General features: G+C 49.7%; 1 protein-coding gene across 1 annotated transcript; it reads left to right on the top strand.

Moving 5' to 3' along the window:
- The first annotated feature begins 366 nt into the window (after window positions 1-366).
- Window positions 367-22,088, top strand: LOC134749777 (DNA replication licensing factor MCM4). Its single transcript, XM_063684813.1, has 17 exons — window positions 367-644; window positions 977-1,099; window positions 2,449-2,612; window positions 5,285-5,452; window positions 6,505-6,603; window positions 6,810-6,942; window positions 7,272-7,514; window positions 11,599-11,827; window positions 12,573-12,767; window positions 13,276-13,452; window positions 17,062-17,149; window positions 17,435-17,595; window positions 18,325-18,448; window positions 19,178-19,284; window positions 20,018-20,152; window positions 20,606-20,816; window positions 21,071-22,088. The coding sequence occupies exons 1-17, from the start codon at window positions 506-508 to the stop codon at window positions 21,164-21,166; spliced, it is 2,592 nt and encodes an 863-aa protein (XP_063540883.1). The 5' UTR covers window positions 367-505; the 3' UTR covers window positions 21,167-22,088.
- Window positions 22,089-22,092: the final 4 nt, after the last annotated feature.

Below are 22,092 nucleotides of genomic sequence, written 5' to 3' on the forward strand. Positions count from 1 at the left end.
AGTACTAGGACTACTAGGGATGTTCTTTTATTGATCGATTGTAGTCGTATAAAACAAAATACATTTGTTGCAAGTTGCAATTTAATGTTTTAAAATTTATAAAAATGTATTTAATAAACGAGAAGAACCAAGTTAATATGTTTTTTCGTATTGCGTCTAAATACATTTTATAATAGAATGGGGTGGGGCCTCGCGCCGCGATTCGCGCACGAGTGTGGAGGGCCCTTCACGGGAAACCAAAACCACTAAACTATTTAAGCTACTTTTAATAGCGCTGCAAGTAATACCAGTGCTTAAAAAAAGTCTGACAGCTTTTGTTTTGACACATACGTCACATGTCACATCACATCACATAATTCACATACTTTTCGCGCCCAAAACACGCGCCGGTCGCGTTCTTCCCTGATCTGTTATTAATTTCTTTGTTTTGTTTTATTTCTAGTTACATATTTTGTGAAAAGTGTGTAAGAAAGAAAACAAGCACTGTACAGTGGCTTGATTCAACATGTCCACTCCATCGAAACGGCCGTCATCGCAAGCGTCGTCGGATGCCCCGACTCCAACCCGCAGGACGCGGTCTTCCCAACAGGAACAGGTAGTCATCCCGGAGACGCCTCAACGAGCTTCGGGCACATCTTCACAAGGTATTACCGTCTAATCGTTGTTGTTAATAAACTGGTTTATAAACGCTCCTAACCTATATCATTGTTTAGTCATTGTTATAACGTGAATCAAGAAGACTGCGGGGAAGCAGTGGCTCCAAGTCGCACAGAACCGTGACGAATGGCGCAAAATGAAGGAGGCCTACACCCAAAGGGTAGAAAAAGGCTAAAGAGAGAGAGAGATAGGGTAAATCAGTAACTATTATGTTAAAAACAAATTATTTGACTCTTTTTCCATAGTAATTAATAACAAAATACGGTAATGGGCTAATGGTCCTATCAACTTAAATATCAGATACTAAACTTGTATACAGATGGGACTCCAGCGACTCCTACTCGCACCCCCCGAGGCACTCCCCGCACCCCGCGCGGCACGCCCCGCACCCCGCGGGTACCGGGCACGTCACCTGCAAGGGCTTTGCAGTCTAGTCCTATTGGTAAGTAAACCCAAAACTCCAAACTCCTCCAGCAAGAAACTAGATAAATTCGGAGAAACTCAAACTTCAATTCAATTTCAGTGTCATTTATTCATACATTATAAGTGGAGACCGGTCTGTTTAAGTTTACACAGGCTTCATGTTACGTCCTATGTAACTTTACTTTTGAGTGACATTAACGTGAGACACTTCATTCGGTTCTTGTCTGTCTGATTTAATTTCTTGTCTTATAATTACTTATATAACAATTCAAGTCTTGGAGACCCTTTACACCTCTAAGGATAATTTGATGATCGTTTTTTTTTTTAATTTATTATACATATTTTATCTCTGACATCTAGAGACTTTTACATCTCTAAACAATTATAGTAATTGTCTGTTGTTTGTATATTTTTTATTAGTTTTCTTTTTTTTGTGTAATTCGACATTTAGACTGGATACATCTCTGACAAAGTATCTAATATTTTATTGATTCCATATTTGTAATTGTTTTTTGTGAATTTTGGTTTTGTATTGCTTGTAAAAATTGACATGTAAAAGTGCCCCTGTGGCCTATTTGCTGAATAAATTTTTGATGTTTACAGTACAGTCGCCATCAGATATATCGGAGCGGCCATGGTCCTCACAAATATCTGAACACGCCTCTATTGTCAAGGCGTTAGAGTGCGTATTCAGATATTTTTGAGCACCTCGGCCGCTCCGATATATCTGATGGCGACTGTACAAAAGCTAGTCAATTACACAGTAAATATAAAACAGGTACTTTTACCATCAGATGTATCAGAGCGGTCAAGGTGCTCACAAATATCTGAACACATCTCTATTGTTAAGGCGCTAGAGAGTGTTCAGATATTTTTGAGCACCTTGAGTGCTTCGATATATCTGATGGTATATTTTTGGTGGTGGTGATAAATTTTGTTAACAAATCTAGAATTTGAATACAATATAAATCTAACAAATTAAACACACACAGATGAAAACACTAAAATTACAGGTTATTATAAAGTACTAAGTATGCTGGGGAAAGTTCTAATGATCGGTGCCTATAAAACTACCTGTCTCAGTTAAGTTCTTACGTCACTTGCAGTTGCACATGCTTTTTAGTGCCTAGGACACAGCAGCTAGTCAATCTTGCTAGAAAAATAGTTGATGCCACCTTAAGTTACCTGATCATTTAACTACATATCCCTTCATCTGACAGACTCACGCAATGTCTATTAGAAAATGTAATTAACAGAAAGTTAAAATTCCAATGAATCTAAAGTAATGTCCGCCACTTGGAAGGGTTATCTTTATCTTGTAAAACATGCTATTAATCAGTTTGTAAAACATTTAACTGAATCTTCCAGGGACAGACTTTGACTTGAGCTCACCCCTGAACTATGGCACACCCAGCTCCCTGAGCACTCCTCGCTCGCTCATGCGAGGGGTCATGACCCCTGCCAGGCAGAGGGCAGACCTGCGAGGGCATCAGTTTGGGCGTAATGTGCCGGCACCAACACCTACTAGAGGGGTATTTAACTATTATTTTATGTTTATGTCATTAATGTTCGCACTTCATATTTTATAATTCAATTCAAGCAAATTTTCATTATAGGATGTAATATAAAATCATAATATTGCTATGCCAAAACCTGTAATATCTTATTCTATAAATTATCCTAGCATTTTTTGTCTATTTTTAGAAAACATCTTTCAGTCGTCAAACCTGTAACATTATATTATTAGCTTTCATTTGATACCATTTTCTATTGCATGAAAATTTGAAAAGTTATTGAGTGGAGAAGTCAAACATGTGAAGTGATTCCGTTTCTTTGCTCGCAGGTGTATTTACTTAGAAAACCACTATGTATTTGAAGCTGTTCTAGCTGGCACTTTAGCTTCTTTGACTGCAGATCCAGACCTCTGGCCAAAGGGTAGATAATATTAAGGCAGTTGTAGACTACAGTAACTTGCTTTCACCACCCTTTCACCCTTTGGAAAATATTAAGGCAGTTCTAGACTACAGTAACTTGCTTTCACCACCCTTTCACCCTTTGGAAAATATTAAGGCAGTTCTAGACTACAGTAACTTGCTTTCACCACCCTTTCACCCTTTGGAAAATATTAAGGCAGTTCTAGACTACAGTAACTTGCTTTCACCACCCTTTCACCCTTTGGAAAATATTAAGGCAGTTGTAGATTACAGTAACTTGCTTTCACCACCCTTTCACCCTTTGGAAAATATTAAGGCAGTTGTAGACTACAGTAACTTGCTTTCACCATCCTTTCACCCTTTGGAAAATATTAAGGCAGTTCTAGACTACAGTAACTTGCTTTCACCACCCTTTCACCCTTTGGAAAATATTAAGGCAGTTGTAGACTACAGTAACTTGCTTTCACCACCCTTTCACCCTTTGGAAAATATTAAGGCAGTTCTAGACTACAGTAACTTGCTTTCACCACCCTTTCACCCTTTGGAAAATATTAAGGCAGTTCTAGACTACAGTAACTTGCTTTCACCACCCTTTCACCCTTTGGAAAATATTAAGGCAGTTCTAGACTACAGTAACTTGCTTTCACCACCCTTTCACCCTTTGGAAAATATTAAGGCAGTTCTAGACTACAGTAACTTGCTTTCACCACCCTTTCACCCTTTGGAAAATATTAAGGCAGTTCTAGACTACAGTAACTTGCTTTCACCACCCTTTCACCCTTTGGAAAATATTAAGGCAGTTCTAGACTACAGTAACTTGCTTTCACCACCCTTTCACCCTTTGGAAAATATTAAGGCAGTTCTGGACTACAGTAACTTGCTTTCGCCACCCTTTCACCCTTTGGAAAATATTAAGGCAGTTCTAGACTACAGTAACTTGCTTTCACCACCCTTTCACCCTTTGGAAAATATTAAGGCAGTTCTAGACTACAGTAACTTGCTTTCACCACCCTTTCACCCTTTGGAAAATATTAAGGCAGTTCTAGACTACAGTAACTTGCTTTCACCACCCTTTCACCCTTTGGAAAATATTAAGGCAGTTCTAGACTACAGTAACTTGCTTTCACCACCCTTTCACCCTTTGGAAAATATTAAGGCAGTTCTAGACTACAGTAACTTGCTTTGACCACCCTTTCACCCTTTGGAAAATATTAAGGCAGTTCTAGACTACAGTAACTTGCTTTCACCACCCTTTCACCCTTTGGAAAATATTAAGGCAGTTCTAGACTACAGTAACTTGCTTTCACCACCATTTCACCCTTTGGAAAATATTAAGGCAGTTCTAGACTACAGTAACTTGCTTTCACCACCCTTTCACCCTTTGGAAAATATTACGGCAGTTCTAGACTACAGTAACTTGCTTTCACCACCCTTTCACCCTTTGGAAAATATTAAGGCAGTTGTAGACTACAGTAACTTGCTTTCACCACCCTTTCACCCTTTGGAAAATATTAAGGCAGTTCTAGACTACAGTAACTTGCTTTCACCACCCTTTCACCCTTTGAAAAATATTAAGGCAGTTCTAGACTACAGTAACTTGCTTTCGCCACCCTTTCACCCTTTGGAAAATATTAAGGCAGTTCTAGACTAGAGTAACTTGCTTTCACCACCCTTTCACCCTTTGGAAAATATTAAGGCAGTTCTAGACTACAGTAACTTGCTTTCACCACCCTTTCACCCTTTGGAAAATATTAAGGCAGTTCTAGACTACAGTAACTTGCTTTCACCACCCTTTCACCCTTTGGAAAATATTAAGGCAGTTCTAGACTACAGTAACTTGCTTTCACCACCCTTTCACCCTTTGGAAAATATTAAGGCAGTTCTAGACTACAGTAACTTGCTTTCACCGCCCTTTCACCCTTTGGAAAATATTAAGGCAGTTCTAGACTACAGTAACTTGCTTTCACCACCCTTTCACCCTTTGGAAAATATTAAGGCAGTTCTAAACTACAGTAACTTGCTGTATCATGAATCATGGTGAAGCCCAGCATGAAATTTGAAGGCTGTCTAATGTATATCACTTTCAGGCTAAAATTGCTGAATCACACACCTGGTGAAAAGGCAGTATAATTTGAAGGGTGATGTAACCTAAGGGACGTTTTTTTAGTTTTTGAGAATATCTACATAATTTATAAAGTGTCAGTGGGCTCTTGACGACGATATTTTATTGGACTTTTATTATAACACTTAACTATTCTTCAAACTTGCAGGTGGAAGAGGCAGCAGCAGAGGCACCATCAAGTGAACCACAATTAGTGGTGTGGGGCACAGATGTAGCCATTGCCGAGTGCCGCGAGAAGTTCATCAAGTTTGTGCAGCGGTTTGTCGAGCCTACCGCTGTCACTAATGAACCACTCTATGAGCAGAAGCTAGAAGAGGTTTGTAAATATAACTTAACTTCTTATGGAAGTGTTAGAAATTAAGTTATAAAACAGTTTTCAAAGAAAATCATAACAATCCATACTTAATACTATAAATGCGAAAGTCTGTCTGTCTGTCTGTGTGTTACCTCTTCATGCTTAAAACGCTGAACCTATTTAGATGAAATTTGGCATAGAGACAGGTTGAGTCCCTGAGAAGGACATAGGATAGTTTTTATCCCGAAAATCATCCCTTAAGAAAGTGAAAAGCGGGATGGAATTCAGATAATTTATAAAGTGCCTGCTAATTTGTGTGCATAATATTCTCAAATTGAATGATTGCCAAGAGAATTTTTCCAGGCACTATAGGTACTTACTTTAACTGATGTTACTAAGTCCGCGCAGACGAAGTCGCGGGCAAAAGCTAGTATTTAATAAAGACAGATAATATTGTCTTCGGTTACCGCGATAGTTACTCATGAAATAAAACTATGAAAACGGATTATATCGCGTATATTGAATTTATAATACATCCCGACGTTTCGAAACGCTGTAAAGAGTTCGAAACGTCGGGATGTATTATAAATTCAATATACGCGATATAATCCGTTTTCATAGTTTTATTTCAAAAGACAGATAACTTAGTTACTATACATAATATACAGAAGCTATAAGTTAAAAACTCAGGAACGGAAAAGGCGGTTTCTGTTTTTCGGGAAATGTTTACATCAGCTTAGGGCCACTTGGACCATTAGCCGGTCCACACATAGCGAGGATACGCGCGAGGCAATATCCTCGCGCACTAAACGGCCAGTGTAGACGTGCCTCGCGCGCGCCGTCTCGGCAGAGGCACGTCTACACTGGCCGTTTTGTGCGCGAGGAAATTGCCTCGCGCGTATGCTCGCTATGTGTGGACCCGGCTATTCACTAACCCTGGGTCCGGCTAAACCTGGAGTTACCATGGTTACCATTACAATTTGACTCTGGGTTAACGGTTTAACCGGTTAACCCCAAGTTAGTGGGATAGTGCAAGTGGGCCTTAGTAATAATTTAAATATACTTTTTTCCAGATTCACACATTGGAAGAGCCATTCTTGGATGTGGATGTGGATCATGTTCGCATTTTTGATCCCAAGCTGCATCGCCAGCTCGTCTGCTATCCACAAGAGGTAAATATGATTCTGATTTCATCATACATGTAACAACCATATTTTGGCACAATCAGAAAAAAACTTTCGGCAGTACTAATGGCAATCGGCAGAATGCTGGCCTTCTTCTTATAATACCGTGATTTGAGAGTCATCAAAATGTATAATCTTCCAACACCATAGAAAAATTAACCTTACGGCAGTTACAATAAAGTCTCAATTCACAGGTTGTGCCCGCGTTCGACGCAGCGGTAAACGAGCTGTTCTTCGAGAAGTACCCGGCCGCGGTACTGGAGCACCAGATCCAGGTGCGGCCATTCAACGCGCCCGCCAGGCACATGAGGGACCTTAACCCGGAAGGTAATTTAATGAGTAATCAGTTGGATTCCCATTGAAGTTCACTATCCATGACTAAGAAGATAATAAAAACCCTAATGCAGATATTAGTTTTTTCGTAACTTGACTTCTTCTTTAAACGAAACTGAGTACCTTAGTCAATCCATATTTTTTTAATAAATTGAAAGACAAACAGTTATGAACATACCAAAATTGTAGTCACAAGAAATGACAAAAAGTTTCGAAGACTGATAATAATAAATCGTCATCCCACGGTAATAATAATGCAGACATTTTCAAAGATTACTCGCCAAACGTAACTGCCAACTCGCCAATCAGTGATCTCTTTCCAGACATCGACCAGCTGGTGACCATCTCGGGCATGGTGATCCGCACGTCCACCATCGTGCCGGAGATGCGCGAGGCGTTCTTCAAGTGCGCCGTGTGCGGAGCCGCCGCCGCCGCCGAGCTGGAGCGCGGCCGCGTGCCCGAGCCGGCGCACTGCGCGCACTGCAACACCGCGCACTGCTTCCAGCTCATACACAACCGCAGCCACTTCAGCGACAAGCAGCTGGTCAAGCTGCAGGAGTCGCCAGGTGAGTGCCGTGTACCGTGCCCGAGCCGGCGCACTGCGCGCACTGCAACACCGCGCACTGCTTCCAGCTCATACACAACCGCAGCCACTTCAGCGACAAGCAGCTGGTCAAGCTGCAGGAGTCGCCAGGTGAGTGCCGTGTACCGTGCCCGAGCCGGCGCACTGCGCGCACTGCAACACCGCGCACTGCTTCCAGCTCATACACAACCGCAGCCACTTCAGCGACAAGCAGCTGGTCAAGCTGCAGGAGTCGCCAGGTGAGTGCCGTGTACCGTGCCCGAGCCGGCGCACTGCGCGCACTGCAACACCGCGCACTGCTTCCAGCTCATACACAACCGCAGCCACTTCAGCGACAAGCAGCTGGTCAAGCTGCAGGAGTCGCCAGGTGAGTGCCGTGTACCGTGCCCGAGCCGGCGCACTGCGCGCACTGCAACACCGCGCACTGCTTCCAGCTCATACACAACCGCAGCCACTTCAGCGACAAGCAGCTGGTCAAGCTGCAGGAGTCGCCAGGTGAGTGCCGTGTACCGTGCCCGAGCCGGCGCACTGCGCGCACTGCAACACCGCGCACTGCTTCCAGCTCATACACAACCGCAGCCACTTCAGCGACAAGCAGCTGGTCAAGCTGCAGGAGTCGCCAGGTGAGTGCCGTGTACCGTGCCCGAGCCGGCGCACTGCGCGCACTGCAACACCGCGCACTGCTTCCAGCTCATACACAACCGCAGCCACTTCAGCGACAAGCAGCTGGTCAAGCTGCAGGAGTCGCCAGGTGAGTGCCGTGTACCGTGCCCGAGCCGGCGCACTGCGCGCACTGCAACACCGCGCACTGCTTCCAGCTCATACACAACCGCAGCCACTTCAGCGACAAGCAGCTGGTCAAGCTGCAGGAGTCGCCAGGTGAGTGCCGTGTACCGTGCCCGAGCACACTGCGCCTGCAACACCGCGCACTGCTTCCAGCTCATACACAACCGCAGCCACTTCAGCGACAAGCAGCTGGTCAAGCTGCAGGAGTCGCCAGGTGAGTGCCGTGTACCGTGCCCGAGCCGGCGCACTGCGCGCACTGCAACACCGCGCACTGCTTCCAGCTCATACACAACCGCAGCCACTTCAGCGACAAGCAGCTGGTCAAGCTGCAGGAGTCGCCAGGTGAGTGCCGTGTACCGTGCCCGAGCCGGCGCACTGCGCGCACTGCAACACCGCGCACTGCTTCCAGCTCATACACAACCGCAGCCACTTCAGCGACAAGCAGCTGGTCAAGCTGCAGGAGTCGCCAGGTGAGTACCGTGCCCGAGCCGGCGCACTGCGCGCACTGCAACACCGCGCACTGCTTCCAGCTCATACACAACCGCAGCCACTTCAGCGACAAGCAGCTGGTCAAGCTGCAGGAGTCGCCAGGTGAGTGCCGTGTACCGTGCCCGAGCCGGCGCACTGCGCGCACTGCAACACCGCGCACTGCTTCCAGCTCATACACAACCGCAGCCACTTCAGCGACAAGCAGCTGGTCAAGCTGCAGGAGTCGCCAGGTGAGTGCCGTGTACCGTGCCCGAGCCGGCGCACTGCGCGCACTGCAACACCGCGCACTGCTTCCAGCTCATACACAACCGCAGCCACTTCAGCGACAAGCAGCTGGTCAAGCTGCAGGAGTCGCCAGGTGAGTGCCGTGTACCGTGCCCGAGCCGGCGCACTGCGCGCACTGCAACACCGCGCACTGCTTCCAGCTCATACACAACCGCAGCCACTTCAGCGACAAGCAGCTGGTCAAGCTGCAGGAGTCGCCAGGTGAGTGCCGTGTACCGTGCCCGAGCCGGCGCACTGCGCGCACTGCAACACCGCGCACTGCTTCCAGCTCATACACAACCGCAGCCACTTCAGCGACAAGCAGCTGGTCAAGCTGCAGGAGTCGCCAGGTGAGTGCCGTGTACCGTGCCCGAGCCGGCGCACTGCGCGCACTGCAACACCGCGCACTGCTTCCAGCTCATACACAACCGCAGCCACTTCAGCGACAAGCAGCTGGTCAAGCTGCAGGAGTCGCCAGGTGAGTGCCGTGTACCGTGCCCGAGCACACTGCGCCTGCAACACCGCGCACTGCTTCCAGCTCATACACAACCGCAGCCACTTCAGCGACAAGCAGCTGGTCAAGCTGCAGGAGTCGCCAGGTGAGTGCCGTGTACCGTGCCCGAGCCGGCGCACTGCGCGCACTGCAACACCGCGCACTGCTTCCAGCTCATACACAACCGCAGCCACTTCAGCGACAAGCAGCTGGTCAAGCTGCAGGAGTCGCCAGGTGAGTGCCGTGTACCGTGCCCGAGCACACTGCGCCTGCAACACCGCGCACTGCTTCCAGCTCATACACAACCGCAGCCACTTCAGCGACAAGCAGCTGGTCAAGCTGCAGGAGTCGCCAGGTGAGTGCCGTGTACCGTGCCCGAGCCGGCGCACTGCGCGCACTGCAACACCGCGCACTGCTTCCAGCTCATACACAACCGCAGCCACTTCAGCGACAAGCAGCTGGTCAAGCTGCAGGAGTCGCCAGGTGAGTGCCGTGTACCGTGCCCGAGCACACTGCGCCTGCAACACCGCGCACTGCTTCCAGCTCATACACAACCGCAGCCACTTCAGCGACAAGCAGCTGGTCAAGCTGCAGGAGTCGCCAGGTGAGTGCCGTGTACCGTGCCCGAGCCGGCGCACTGCGCGCACTGCAACACCGCGCACTGCTTCCAGCTCATACACAACCGCAGCCACTTCAGCGACAAGCAGCTGGTCAAGCTGCAGGAGTCGCCAGGTGAGTGCCGTGTACCGTGCCCGAGCACACTGCGCCTGCAACACCGCGCACTGCTTCCAGCTCATATACAACCGCAGCCACTTCAGCGACAAGCAGCTGGTCAAGCTGCAGGAGTCGCCAGGTGAGTGCCGTGTACCGTGCCCGAGCCGGCGCACTGCGCGCACTGCAACACCGCGCACTGCTTCCAGCTCATACACAACCGCAGCCACTTCAGCGACAAGCAGCTGGTCAAGCTGCAGGAGTCGCCAGGTGAGTGCCGTGTACCGTGCCCGAGCACACTGCGCCTGCAACACCGCGCACTGCTTCCAGCTCATATACAACCGCAGCCACTTCAGCGACAAGCAGCTGGTCAAGCTGCAGGAGTCGCCAGGTGAGTGCCGTGTACCGTGCCCGAGCCGGCGCACTGCGCGCACTGCAACACCGCGCACTGCTTCCAGCTCATACACAACCGCAGCCACTTCAGCGACAAGCAGCTGGTCAAGCTGCAGGAGTCGCCAGGTGAGTGCCGTGTACCGTGCCCGAGCACACTGCGCCTGCAACACCGCGCACTGCTTCCAGCTCATACACAACCGCAGCCACTTCAGCGACAAGCAGCTGGTCAAGCTGCAGGAGTCGCCAGGTGAGTGCCGTGTACCGTGCCCGAGCCGGCGCACTGCGCGCACTGCAACACCGCGCACTGCTTCCAGCTCATACACAACCGCAGCCACTTCAGCGACAAGCAGCTGGTCAAGCTGCAGGAGTCGCCAGGTGAGTGCCGTGTACCGTGCCCGAGCACACTGCGCCTGCAACACCGCGCACTGCTTCCAGCTCATATACAACCGCAGCCACTTCAGCGACAAGCAGCTGGTCAAGCTGCAGGAGTCGCCAGGTGAGTGCCGTGTACCGTGCCCGAGCCGGCGCACTGCGCGCACTGCAACACCGCGCACTGCTTCCAGCTCATACACAACCGCAGCCACTTCAGCGACAAGCAGCTGGTCAAGCTGCAGGAGTCGCCAGGTGAGTGCCGTGTACCGTGCCCGAGCACACTGCGCCTGCAACACCGCGCACTGCTTCCAGCTCATACACAACCGCAGCGACAAGCAGCTGGTCAAGCTGCAGGAGTCGCCAGGTGCGAGGAAGCGTCGGATTTGTATGTGACGTCATATATCATCGACTGGTCTTCATGCAAGTACTTATGTTCCGCCAACAACGAGCACTTCTCACGGTTAATCATTGGATCATTTGTCCTAGCTAAATTTAAAATTCCTTTGTCACGCTATTTGAATGCCTTGATTATATGTGTAACTAATATTTCCCCCTGCAGATGACATGCCAGCGGGTCGCACGCCCGCCACGGTGACGGTGATGGCTCACGGCGCGCTGGTGGAGGCGGTCGGAGCCGGCGAGCGAGTCAGCGTCACGGGCGTGTTCCGCGCCGCCCCCGCCACTGTGCACCCGCGAAAATCTACCTTACGAGCCCTGCATAAGACTCACATTGACGCGCTGCATTACAGGAAGGTGCATAGTGACAGGCTGTTCGAGACTGAAGAGGGGTGAGTTGATACCTTACGTCTGTCGCGTAAGATTTACATTTACATGCATGATTAGTGTTAGCTAGTATAGTCGAACCGGTCGGTACGGTCGAACGAGTCATCGTTACTGGCGTGTTCCGCGACGCTCTTGCCTCCGTGCACCACCTGAAAGTGACCTTACGTGCCTTGCATAAGACTCATATTGACGCGCAGCATTACAGGAAGGTACATAGCGACCAGCTGTTTAAGATGGAGGCTAGATGAGTTTATATTAGAGTTTACGTTAATGACGGGAGCTCTAAGTGCCTAATTCGATACGATACTGTGTACGTTAGTGTGGGGCCAGATTTGAGCCACATTCGATAAAAGGCACAAAGATTGTTTTAGGGTTTTGGAATAAAGCAAATAATACACTATTATTTACATTCCTCGCGTTTGTCCCGGATTTTCGCCATTGCTCATGAGAGCCACTTAGAATTTAATCAGTTTATACGAAAACGACTGCCCTCTGACACAACCCAGAAGGAAAATTAGACCTTATTAGGATGAGTCCTTTCTTTCACCAAAAAGCGACTGGTAAATATCAAATGATAAATCATAAATTCCGAAAAAAACTAGTACGAGCCAGGGTTTGAGCTCGTGCCCTCCGGATTGAAAATCGCACGCTCTTACCGGACTACCTGCGCATTTTAATTTACCACTGACATTTGTAATAATTATTGAAATTAAATCGAAAATGCTAATAGGTATTTCGTTTGCCCCACAGCAAGGAGCACCGTTTCCCGCCCGAGCGAGTTGAATTATTCAAGTCGTTGTCAAAGCAAGCCGACTGCTACGAGCGCCTGGCGCGTGCCATCGCACCGTCCATCTACGAGAACCTAGACATCAAGAAAGGCGTGTTGCTTCAATTACTCGGTGGTACTAAGAAGAATTTCAACGCCGCAGGCCGGACACATTTCAGGTACTTGTGTCGTAGGCTGTTCAAGGGTTTACTAATGTATTGCCAAAAATCGTTTCCCAAAGTATTACTTCCCAAACTATTTTACGCAAATTATCATTTGGCAAAATTTCATTTCGCAAATTTTCATAATCCAACCTAACCTTTTTTTTTTTTTTTTGTCCAACCTAACCTAACCCAACCTAGTACGTCATTTTAATTTCGCAAGTATGGGATTGGGAAATGAAATGGTTGCGAAGTAAAAAACTTGCTAGAATTTTATTTGGGAAATGAAACTGATGCCATAAGTTTGTTGGGAAGTGAAATTTTGCTCACGGCGAAAAATATTTTGGCTAAACGGCGGTATCCCCTGTTCAAGTCACTGTCAAAGCAAGCCGACTCTTACGAGCGCCTGGCGCGAGCCATCGCACCTACTGACAGGTAAAATCTATGCTCGCGCCATCTATACATTACTTCGACTGGCCAACCATTGATCTGCTGCCGAGATTCAGTTGGAATGTAATTTTTACAGATCGGAGATCAACATCCTGCTATGCGGCGACCCGGGCACATCTAAGTCCCAGCTGCTCCGCTACGTGCACTCCCTCGTGCCGCGCGCGCAGTACACCTCGGGGCGCGGCTCCAGCGCCGTGGGGCTCACCGCCTACGTCACCAAGGACCCCGACACTCGCCAGCTCGTGCTGCAGACGTAAGTGTCAGCTGCTCCGCTACGTGCACTCCCTCGTGCCGCGCGCGCAGTACACCTCGGGGCGCGGCTCCAGCGCCGTGGGGCTCACCGCCTACGTCACCAAGGACCCCGACACTCGCCAGCTCGTGCTGCAGACGTAAGTGTCAGCTGCTCCGCTACGTGCACTCCCTCGTGCCGCGCGCGCAGTACACCTCGGGGCGCGGCTCCAGCGCCGTGGGGCTCACCGCCTACGTCACCAAGGACCCCGACACTCGCCAGCTCGTGCTGCAGACGTAAGTGTCAGCTGCTCCGCTACGTGCACTCCCTCGTGCCGCGCGCGCAGTACACCTCGGGGCGCGGCTCCAGCGCCGTGGGGCTCACCGCCTACGTCACCAAGGACCCCGACACTCGCCAGCTCGTGCTGCAGACGTAAGTGTCAGCTGCTCCGCTACGTGCACTCCCTCGTGCCGCGCGCGCAGTACACCTCGGGGCGCGGCTCCAGCGCCGTGGGGCTCACCGCCTACGTCACCAAGGACCCCGACACTCGCCAGCTCGTGCTGCAGACGTAAGTGTCAGCTGCTCCGCTACGTGCACTCCCTCGTGCCGCGCGCGCAGTACACCTCGGGGCGCGGCTCCAGCGCCGTGGGGCTCACCGCCTACGTCACCAAGGACCCCGACACTCGCCAGCTCGTGCTGCAGACGTAAGTGTCAGCTGCTCCGCTACGTGCACTCCCTCGTGCCGCGCGCGCAGTACACCTCGGGGCGCGGCTCCAGCGCCGTGGGGCTCACCGCCTACGTCACCAAGGACCCCGACACTCGCCAGCTCGTGCTGCAGACGTAAGTGTCAGCTGCTCCGCTACGTGCACTCCCTCGTGCCGCGCGCGCAGTACACCTCGGGGCGCGGCTCCAGCGCCGTGGGGCTCACCGCCTACGTCACCAAGGACCCCGACACTCGCCAGCTCGTGCTGCAGACGTAAGTGTCAGCTGCTCCGCTACGTGCACTCCCTCGTGCCGCGCGCGCAGTACACCTCGGGGCGCGGCTCCAGCGCCGTGGGGCTCACCGCCTACGTCACCAAGGACCCCGACACTCGCCAGCTCGTGCTGCAGACGTAAGTGTCAGCTGCTCCGCTACGTGCACTCCCTCGTGCCGCGCGCGCAGTACACCTCGGGGCGCGGCTCCAGCGCCGTGGGGCTCACCGCCTACGTCACCAAGGACCCCGACACTCGCCAGCTCGTGCTGCAGACGTAAGTGTCAGCTGCTCCGCTACGTGCACTCCCTCGTGCCGCGCGCGCAGTACACCTCGGGGCGCGGCTCCAGCGCCGTGGGGCTCACCGCCTACGTCACCAAGGACCCCGACACTCGCCAGCTCGTGCTGCAGACGTAAGTGTCAGCTGCTCCGCTACGTGCACTCCCTCGTGCCGCGCGCGCAGTACACCTCGGGGCGCGGCTCCAGCGCCGTGGGGCTCACCGCCTACGTCACCAAGGACCCCGACACTCGCCAGCTCGTGCTGCAGACGTAAGTGTCAGCTGCTCCGCTACGTGCACTCCCTCGTGCCGCGCGCGCAGTACACCTCGGGGCGCGGCTCCAGCGCCGTGGGGCTCACCGCCTACGTCACCAAGGACCCCGACACTCGCCAGCTCGTGCTGCAGACGTAAGTGTCAGCTGCTCCGCTACGTGCACTCCCTCGTGCCGCGCGCGCAGTACACCTCGGGGCGCGGCTCCAGCGCCGTGGGGCTCACCGCCTACGTCACCAAGGACCCCGACACTCGCCAGCTCGTGCTGCAGACGTAAGTGTCAGCTGCTCCGCTACGTGCACTCCCTCGTGCCGCGCGCGCAGTACACCTCGGGGCGCGGCTCCAGCGCCGTGGGGCTCACCGCCTACGTCACCAAGGACCCCGACACTCGCCAGCTCGTGCTGCAGACGTAAGTGTCAGCTGCTCCGCTACGTGCACTCCCTCGTGCCGCGCGCGCAGTACACCTCGGGGCGCGGCTCCAGCGCCGTGGGGCTCACCGCCTACGTCACCAAGGACCCCGACACTCGCCAGCTCGTGCTGCAGACGTAAGTGTCAGCTGCTCCGCTACGTGCACTCCCTCGTGCCGCGCGCGCAGTACACCTCGGGGCGCGGCTCCAGCGCCGTGGGGCTCACCGCCTACGTCACCAAGGACCCCGACACTCGCCAGCTCGTGCTGCAGACGTAAGTGTCAGCTGCTCCGCTACGTGCACTCCCTCGTGCCGCGCGCGCAGTACACCTCGGGGCGCGGCTCCAGCGCCGTGGGGCTCACCGCCTACGTCACCAAGGACCCCGACACTCGCCAGCTCGTGCTGCAGACGTAAGTGTCAGCTGCTCCGCTACGTGCACTCCCTCGTGCCGCGCGCGCAGTACACCTCGGGGCGCGGCTCCAGCGCCGTGGGGCTCACCGCCTACGTCACCAAGGACCCCGACACTCGCCAGCTCGTGCTGCAGACGTAAGTGTCAGCTGCTCCGCTACGTGCACTCCCTCGTGCCGCGCGCGCAGTACACCTCGGGGCGCGGCTCCAGCGCCGTGGGGCTCACCGCCTACGTCACCAAGGACCCCGACACTCGCCAGCTCGTGCTGCAGACGTAAGTGTCAGCTGCTCCGCTACGTGCACTCCCTCGTGCCGCGCGCGCAGTACACCTCGGGGCGCGGCTCCAGCGCCGTGGGGCTCACCGCCTACGTCACCAAGGACCCCGACACTCGCCAGCTCGTGCTGCAGACGTAAGTGTCAGCTGCTCCGCTACGTGCACTCCCTCGTGCCGCGCGCGCAGTACACCTCGGGGCGCGGCTCCAGCGCCGTGGGGCTCACCGCCTACGTCACCAAGGACCCCGACACTCGCCAGCTCGTGCTGCAGACGTAAGTGTCAGCTGCTCCGCTACGTGCTCTCCCTCGTGCCGCGCGCGCAGTACAGTGCTGCTCACATGCGGCTTTCATGTATTACAGCATAATCCTTTTTCTCTTTCACTCTTATAAATTTCGGTATTTTGCCATCGCCTCCTTGCTATGATGCCACAACCCGACCATGAAAAAATGCCCGGTCTGTGATACAGACAAAGCATGGCACTATTTTCTCTTCCCTCTTATAGAAATCGCAATAAGACTATAGCTTTCATGTATGGCAGCATAATCCTTTTTCTCTTTCACTATTATACATTTCGGTATTTTGCCATCGCCTCCTTGCTATGATGCCATAACCCGACCATGAAAAAATGCCCGGTCTGTGTGATACAGACAAAGCATGGCACTATTTTCTCTTCCCTCTTATAGAAATCGCAATAAGACTATCTTTCTTTATCAAAGAGTGTCAGGCCCTTGACCAATAAGGATGCATTTTGGATTCCTTATCTTAGTTTGCAAATGCCGGCCGTCACAAAGACAATGAACGGCAATAAACTTTACCTGGAACCTTTTTCTTACAACACCCACATTTTTAAGTGCCATGCTATTGACTTTTATGATATCGCCTGACCGCCTGCAAGACGTTTAAACGATTTTTGCCTTTAAGTTGGTTCACTGGGAATGTCCCCGATTGTACCTGTCACACAATGATATAACAGCCAGTGTGGGAGCACCATAACAACTATTTATATAATTATTACAACATTACAGGGGAGCGCTAGTTCTGGCCGACAACGGAATCTGTTGCATCGACGAGTTCGACAAAATGAACGACTCTACTCGGAGTGTGCTTCACGAAGTAAGACATTTTATTATTCTTTAAGATTTACTTCTAATATCTTGTTGTTTTAAATATCACTAAAATTGTCATACCAACCTGTCCTTAAAAAAGTCATAGAGCCACTCAGGTTCAGAGTCACTTCAGGCCATAGAGCCGAGCAGAGTGTAAACGTAAATTTTATTACAAGGTGTGAATTTAATCCTGGATATCGTAATCGTACGATTGGTGAACTTCAATTTCCTTCTTCATCCCCTTTCTCGGGCTCCTGTAGGCAGAAAGAACTATAAAATGCTCATTTTGTAGGTAATGGAGCAGCAAACCCTATCAATAGCGAAAGCCGGTATCATCTGTCAGCTAAACGCGCGCACATCTATTCTGGCTGCCGCGAACCCGGCCGAGTCGCAGTGGAACAAAAACAAGACTATCGTCGAGAACGTACAGCTACCCCACACGCTCATGTCAAGGTACGTCATCATATGTTAGACAGAGATAGAGTAGCATTGCACCCTGGGGTATTGTTTCGGAGCCTAGGGTTCATTCCAACGCTCCTCTATTTCGCTTGGTCTTAGGCATCTCTTTTATAGGCAAAGCATTACATAAACTGAAATAGATTTATTTGTATACACTAAAGAAAAAGTGAACAAGTCCACTGGTGGCCGAGGCGGAAGATCAGCGCTGGCACTTGAGTCGGCATTATCCGCAGCATCTACATCCACTGATGACCACGATCCTCAGTCATGAGGGAGCGACCACGGAGACATGTTATGTTTTTTTTATTTTCCTTGTAATGCTACTATGTAAGTTTATCACGAAATAAATGATTTATGATTATTATGATTATGAAATCGAACCCGCGTCTTCAGCATACGTGTAACGTCCTGACTACTAGACCAACCGGCGACGGCGGTACCCGTCACAAATTCTCTGGTGTATCAAAGATAGCATACACCAAGAGTGTGACTACTTAAAATACACAAATCAAAATATTTCATCAAATAATTTGATTTGTTCCCGAGTTGGAAGCATAACATAACTTAAGGCTCCCAGCACTTTTGGGTTGCCCCTGTCAAAGTGAAACCGTATGTAGATCGATAATCCCGAGTTAAATTTTACGATCATCTCTTTATCATAAGTCTAAAATAAATTGATTGTCAATTCGTAACTTGTCCGAATCCAAATACTGTTGTTTCCAGATTCGACCTCATATTCTTAGTTCTGGACCCGCAAGACGAAGTGTTCGATCGCCGCCTAGCCTCGCATCTCGTATCGCTGTATTACAAGGACCCCACCGACCCTGATGAGGATGACGAAGTATTCGTAAGTGTTGTCTAACCTTTTGTCTTCTTCTTCCTCGCTTTGTCCCGGCATTTTTACCACGGCTCATGGGAGCTTGGGGTCCGCTTAACAACTAATCCCAAGAATTGACGTAGACACTAGTTTTTACGAAAGCGACTGCCATTTGACCTTCCAACCCAGAGGGGAAACTAGGCCTTATTGGGATTAGTCCGGTTTCCTCACGATTTAATCGATTTATTCCTTCACCGAAAAGCAACTGGTAAATATCAAATGATATTTCGTACGTAAGTTCCGAAAAACTCATTGGTACGAGCCGGGGTTTGAACCCACGACGTCACATTCACACAATGGTTTTGCTGCATTTTTCACTTGTAGTTTACCCAAAGCTGGCTCTTGCATTTTGGCATAGTATTCTGAGATTATTGATAAACACACTTTAGATACATCAGACAAAAAAAACCGGCCAAGTGCGAGTCAGACTCGCATTACGCATTACGCAAAAAACGGCAAAAATCACGTTTGTTGTACAGGAGCCCCCTTAAATATTTATTTTATTCCGGTGTTAGTATTTGGTGTTATAGCGGCAACATAAATACATCATCTGTAAAAATTTCAACTGTCTAGCTATCACGGTTCATGAGATACAGCCTGGTGACAGACAGACAGTGGAGTCTTAGTAATAGGGTCCCGTTTCCCTTCGGGTACGGAACCCTAAATCTCAAAAGTGTAACCTTTTGAATGATTTTTCAGGATATGAGCATAATGCGGGACTACATTGCGTTTGCGAAGGAGAGCGTGCAACCTACACTCAGCGAGGCCGCTCAGCAGAGACTCATCGACGCATACGTCGACATGCGGTATGTATACAATACTCTGATATGCTGCGCTTAGGCGCATGCCACACTGCATCCAATTCGCACGTCGCTCCGCATAGCGTTGTCTCGTTAAAACATCGGAGCGACGTGCGAATCGGATGCAGTGTGCCATGCGCCTTAGGGTGAGCCATTTTGTTAGATTAGGTTTTATAAACATGAAACAAGAAATTGTGAAAATTGTCTGCAGTGATCATGCTGAAAGTTGTACATGAATGGCTTATTGTGGCTTTGCAATTCGATTCATTTGTACTTATATGTACTTACACGTAATCCGTAACAAATATAACTCCCACAAAATGGTTATTACTTCAGTGTGGTCACAGAATAAATAATAGTACTACCGTACAGAAAGGACACTTCCTACAAAACCGAAGTTTGCCGAAGTTTGACAGCGATTCAGGGACGATGGTGCTGTTGCTTATGCTGCCGATTATGCTGTCCCATTCTAATATATGGCACTATCCCTTTCGGTATTTAGGGTTGTCAAAATTCAAGTCATTATCTTATCTGTGGTCGTGCACGGACGACAGGGACGTCAAGTCGTGCTAACCCTAATAATTGCTCGGAGCAATGCTGAGCCGAACGGAGCCGAGAATGATCGAAAGGAGGAGTGTCGCCCCACTGGTATGGTGCTGGTCTTTCATCGAGGTGATTACGTTAGGTCACCCTGTTTTATTATGTAACAGTTGCATAAAGTCGTTATAATCGATTGCAGACGAGTAGGCAGCGGGCGCGGCCAGATTACGGCCTACCCGCGGCAGCTCGAGAGCCTCATCCGTCTCGCGGAGGCACATGCGCGGGTCCGTCTGTCGCCCACCGTCGAGATCATTGATGTCGATGAAGCCTCCAGGTAAGTGTTGAGTAACATATTTAGAATACATTGAAAGTATGTGTTCGTTATCTGTCTTAATTTTAAATTTTTAATGTTGCTGCCGTTTGGGTTTTCCATATTGTAATTTAGTAGACGATCGTTAACCAAGGGTCAAACGTGAACCCCATCACCCGAGATATTTAGGCACTCGAACGAAGGGAGAGCGTCAATAGTTAAAGGCCGAGATGGTTACTTTTACCCGAGTTAAGCACTACTTTTCATTTCGACTATTAGGAAAGTCGAACATAAGAAATGTAGATTTATTATAGGTATATTTCTTTACAACAAATTATTTTGACGATTAAGAGAATTAGGGACCAGAGTTGGCGCCATTTATATTTTTATCGGGAAAAAAATGTAAAACTATAGACAATCCGATTTAAAATCGGGATGCGTCAGAAACGGCCTTAATCTGTTTCGTGGTCTCCCCAGACTGCACCGCGAAGCCCTGAAGCAGTCGGCCACGGACCCGGCGTCGGGGCGCATCGACGTGGGCATCCTCACCACCGGGCTGGGCGCCGCCGCGCGCAGGCGCAGACAGGACCTGCTGCAGGCGCTCCGGGCCATCGCGCAGCCGCTCGCCAAGCCCGTCACTACGACGCACGCGAAGCTGCTGCACGAGATCAACGCCTCCTCGCAGATCGTGAGTATTAGTCTTCGCACTATCTATGACACGAGCCTTATTAAGCTTCCTGTGGGACCGAGTGCCGGTTGCACCTTCCGCACTCGACAGACTGATCGAAGTCACCGGGCGCTCCTCGGCGGTTTACTATCAAAATTTCCATACAATAATATTGAGCGAACTCTTTAATGAGTTTAACGAACAGTTTGGTGCGACCGACCCTAAGTCGATTTCTGTAAGATTGTTTTTGAACGATACGTACGTTTTTATTGCAGACGGTGACCCGCGAGCAGCTAGACGAGGCGCTCCGAGATATGCAGGACGAGGGCAAGGCCGTCATCGTGTCGCACACGCATGTGCGCTTCTGCTGAGTCGGTTAAACGTTAACCACTCGACCGTTATTTTCTGCAATTATATGACTGTCGGGCGTATTCTAATTTTAATTATAGGATAAGAAATCGATGTCAGTGTAAAAAGCGACGTATCTTCACAAAAACACACCTCGGTGGTGCTGCAAAAGAGTAGTAAAGGACTCATAAAAGTCTTAAACTAAGTCGACTACCGGGTAATTGATCTGTTGATTTCAATGTAGCTGTCGACTCAGTAAAATCGATTGAAACAAAATAACCAACTGTGTTCCATTTAAGAATGTTTTGAAAATTAAAGCCACGTATCCACTAAACATTTTATAAACAGTGTTTCGCAATGAGTACCATACATTTTCTGAGAAACATTGTTTATAAATTATAAACCGTGTTTCTAAACAAAAATGTTTATACTGAATACGTAACTTAATCTTTTCAACGCCGTGTCAAACACAAAAGCCAAAAATATTGAACTTTATGCACATGCACGTAGGTCTATGTTGCTCTGTGGTCTGTGACGGATTAATCGGTCTTTGGCGTTGGACCTGCGCTGCCGTTATATCGGTTATTGGCGTCCAAAAGCAATACCGTGGACCGTAGGATACACTATAATAGTATTAAGAACTACGAATATTCTTATGGTTGGATGCTTGCCACGACTCAGTGAGCTTAGGGTCCACTCGGCAAACTACTATCCTCTGATCTGCCACCGGCGCGCGGATACGATACCTCACAAACTTTAAAATGACCAAAATCAATTTTAACTTGCTAAATGCATTTGTTAACGTTTCAATCTCGATAACGTAAGTGCCTATGGTACTCGTGTTATTTACAGCATGAGTTTATCATCTTTTGTACCTTATTAATAAATAAGATTGTTTGTTTGTGTACGTTGATCTTATTAATAAATCATGTTATTTTCATACAACAGT

Source organism: Cydia strobilella, chromosome 18 (genome assembly GCF_947568885.1).
Source record: "Cydia strobilella chromosome 18, ilCydStro3.1, whole genome shotgun sequence".
Classification (NCBI taxonomy): Eukaryota; Metazoa; Arthropoda; class Insecta; order Lepidoptera; family Tortricidae; genus Cydia; species Cydia strobilella.

Coding starts and splice junctions, on each gene's coding strand:
- LOC134749777 (XM_063684813.1), top strand. CDS start 506: ATGTCCACTCCATCGAAACGGCCGTCATCGCAAGCGTCGTCGGATGCC. Junction 1,100..2,448: donor TTTGCAGTCTAGTCCTATTG/GTAAGTAAACCC, acceptor TGAATCTTCCAG/GGACAGACTTTGACTTGAGC. Junction 2,613..5,284: donor CACCAACACCTACTAGAGGG/GTATTTAACTAT, acceptor TCAAACTTGCAG/GTGGAAGAGGCAGCAGCAGA.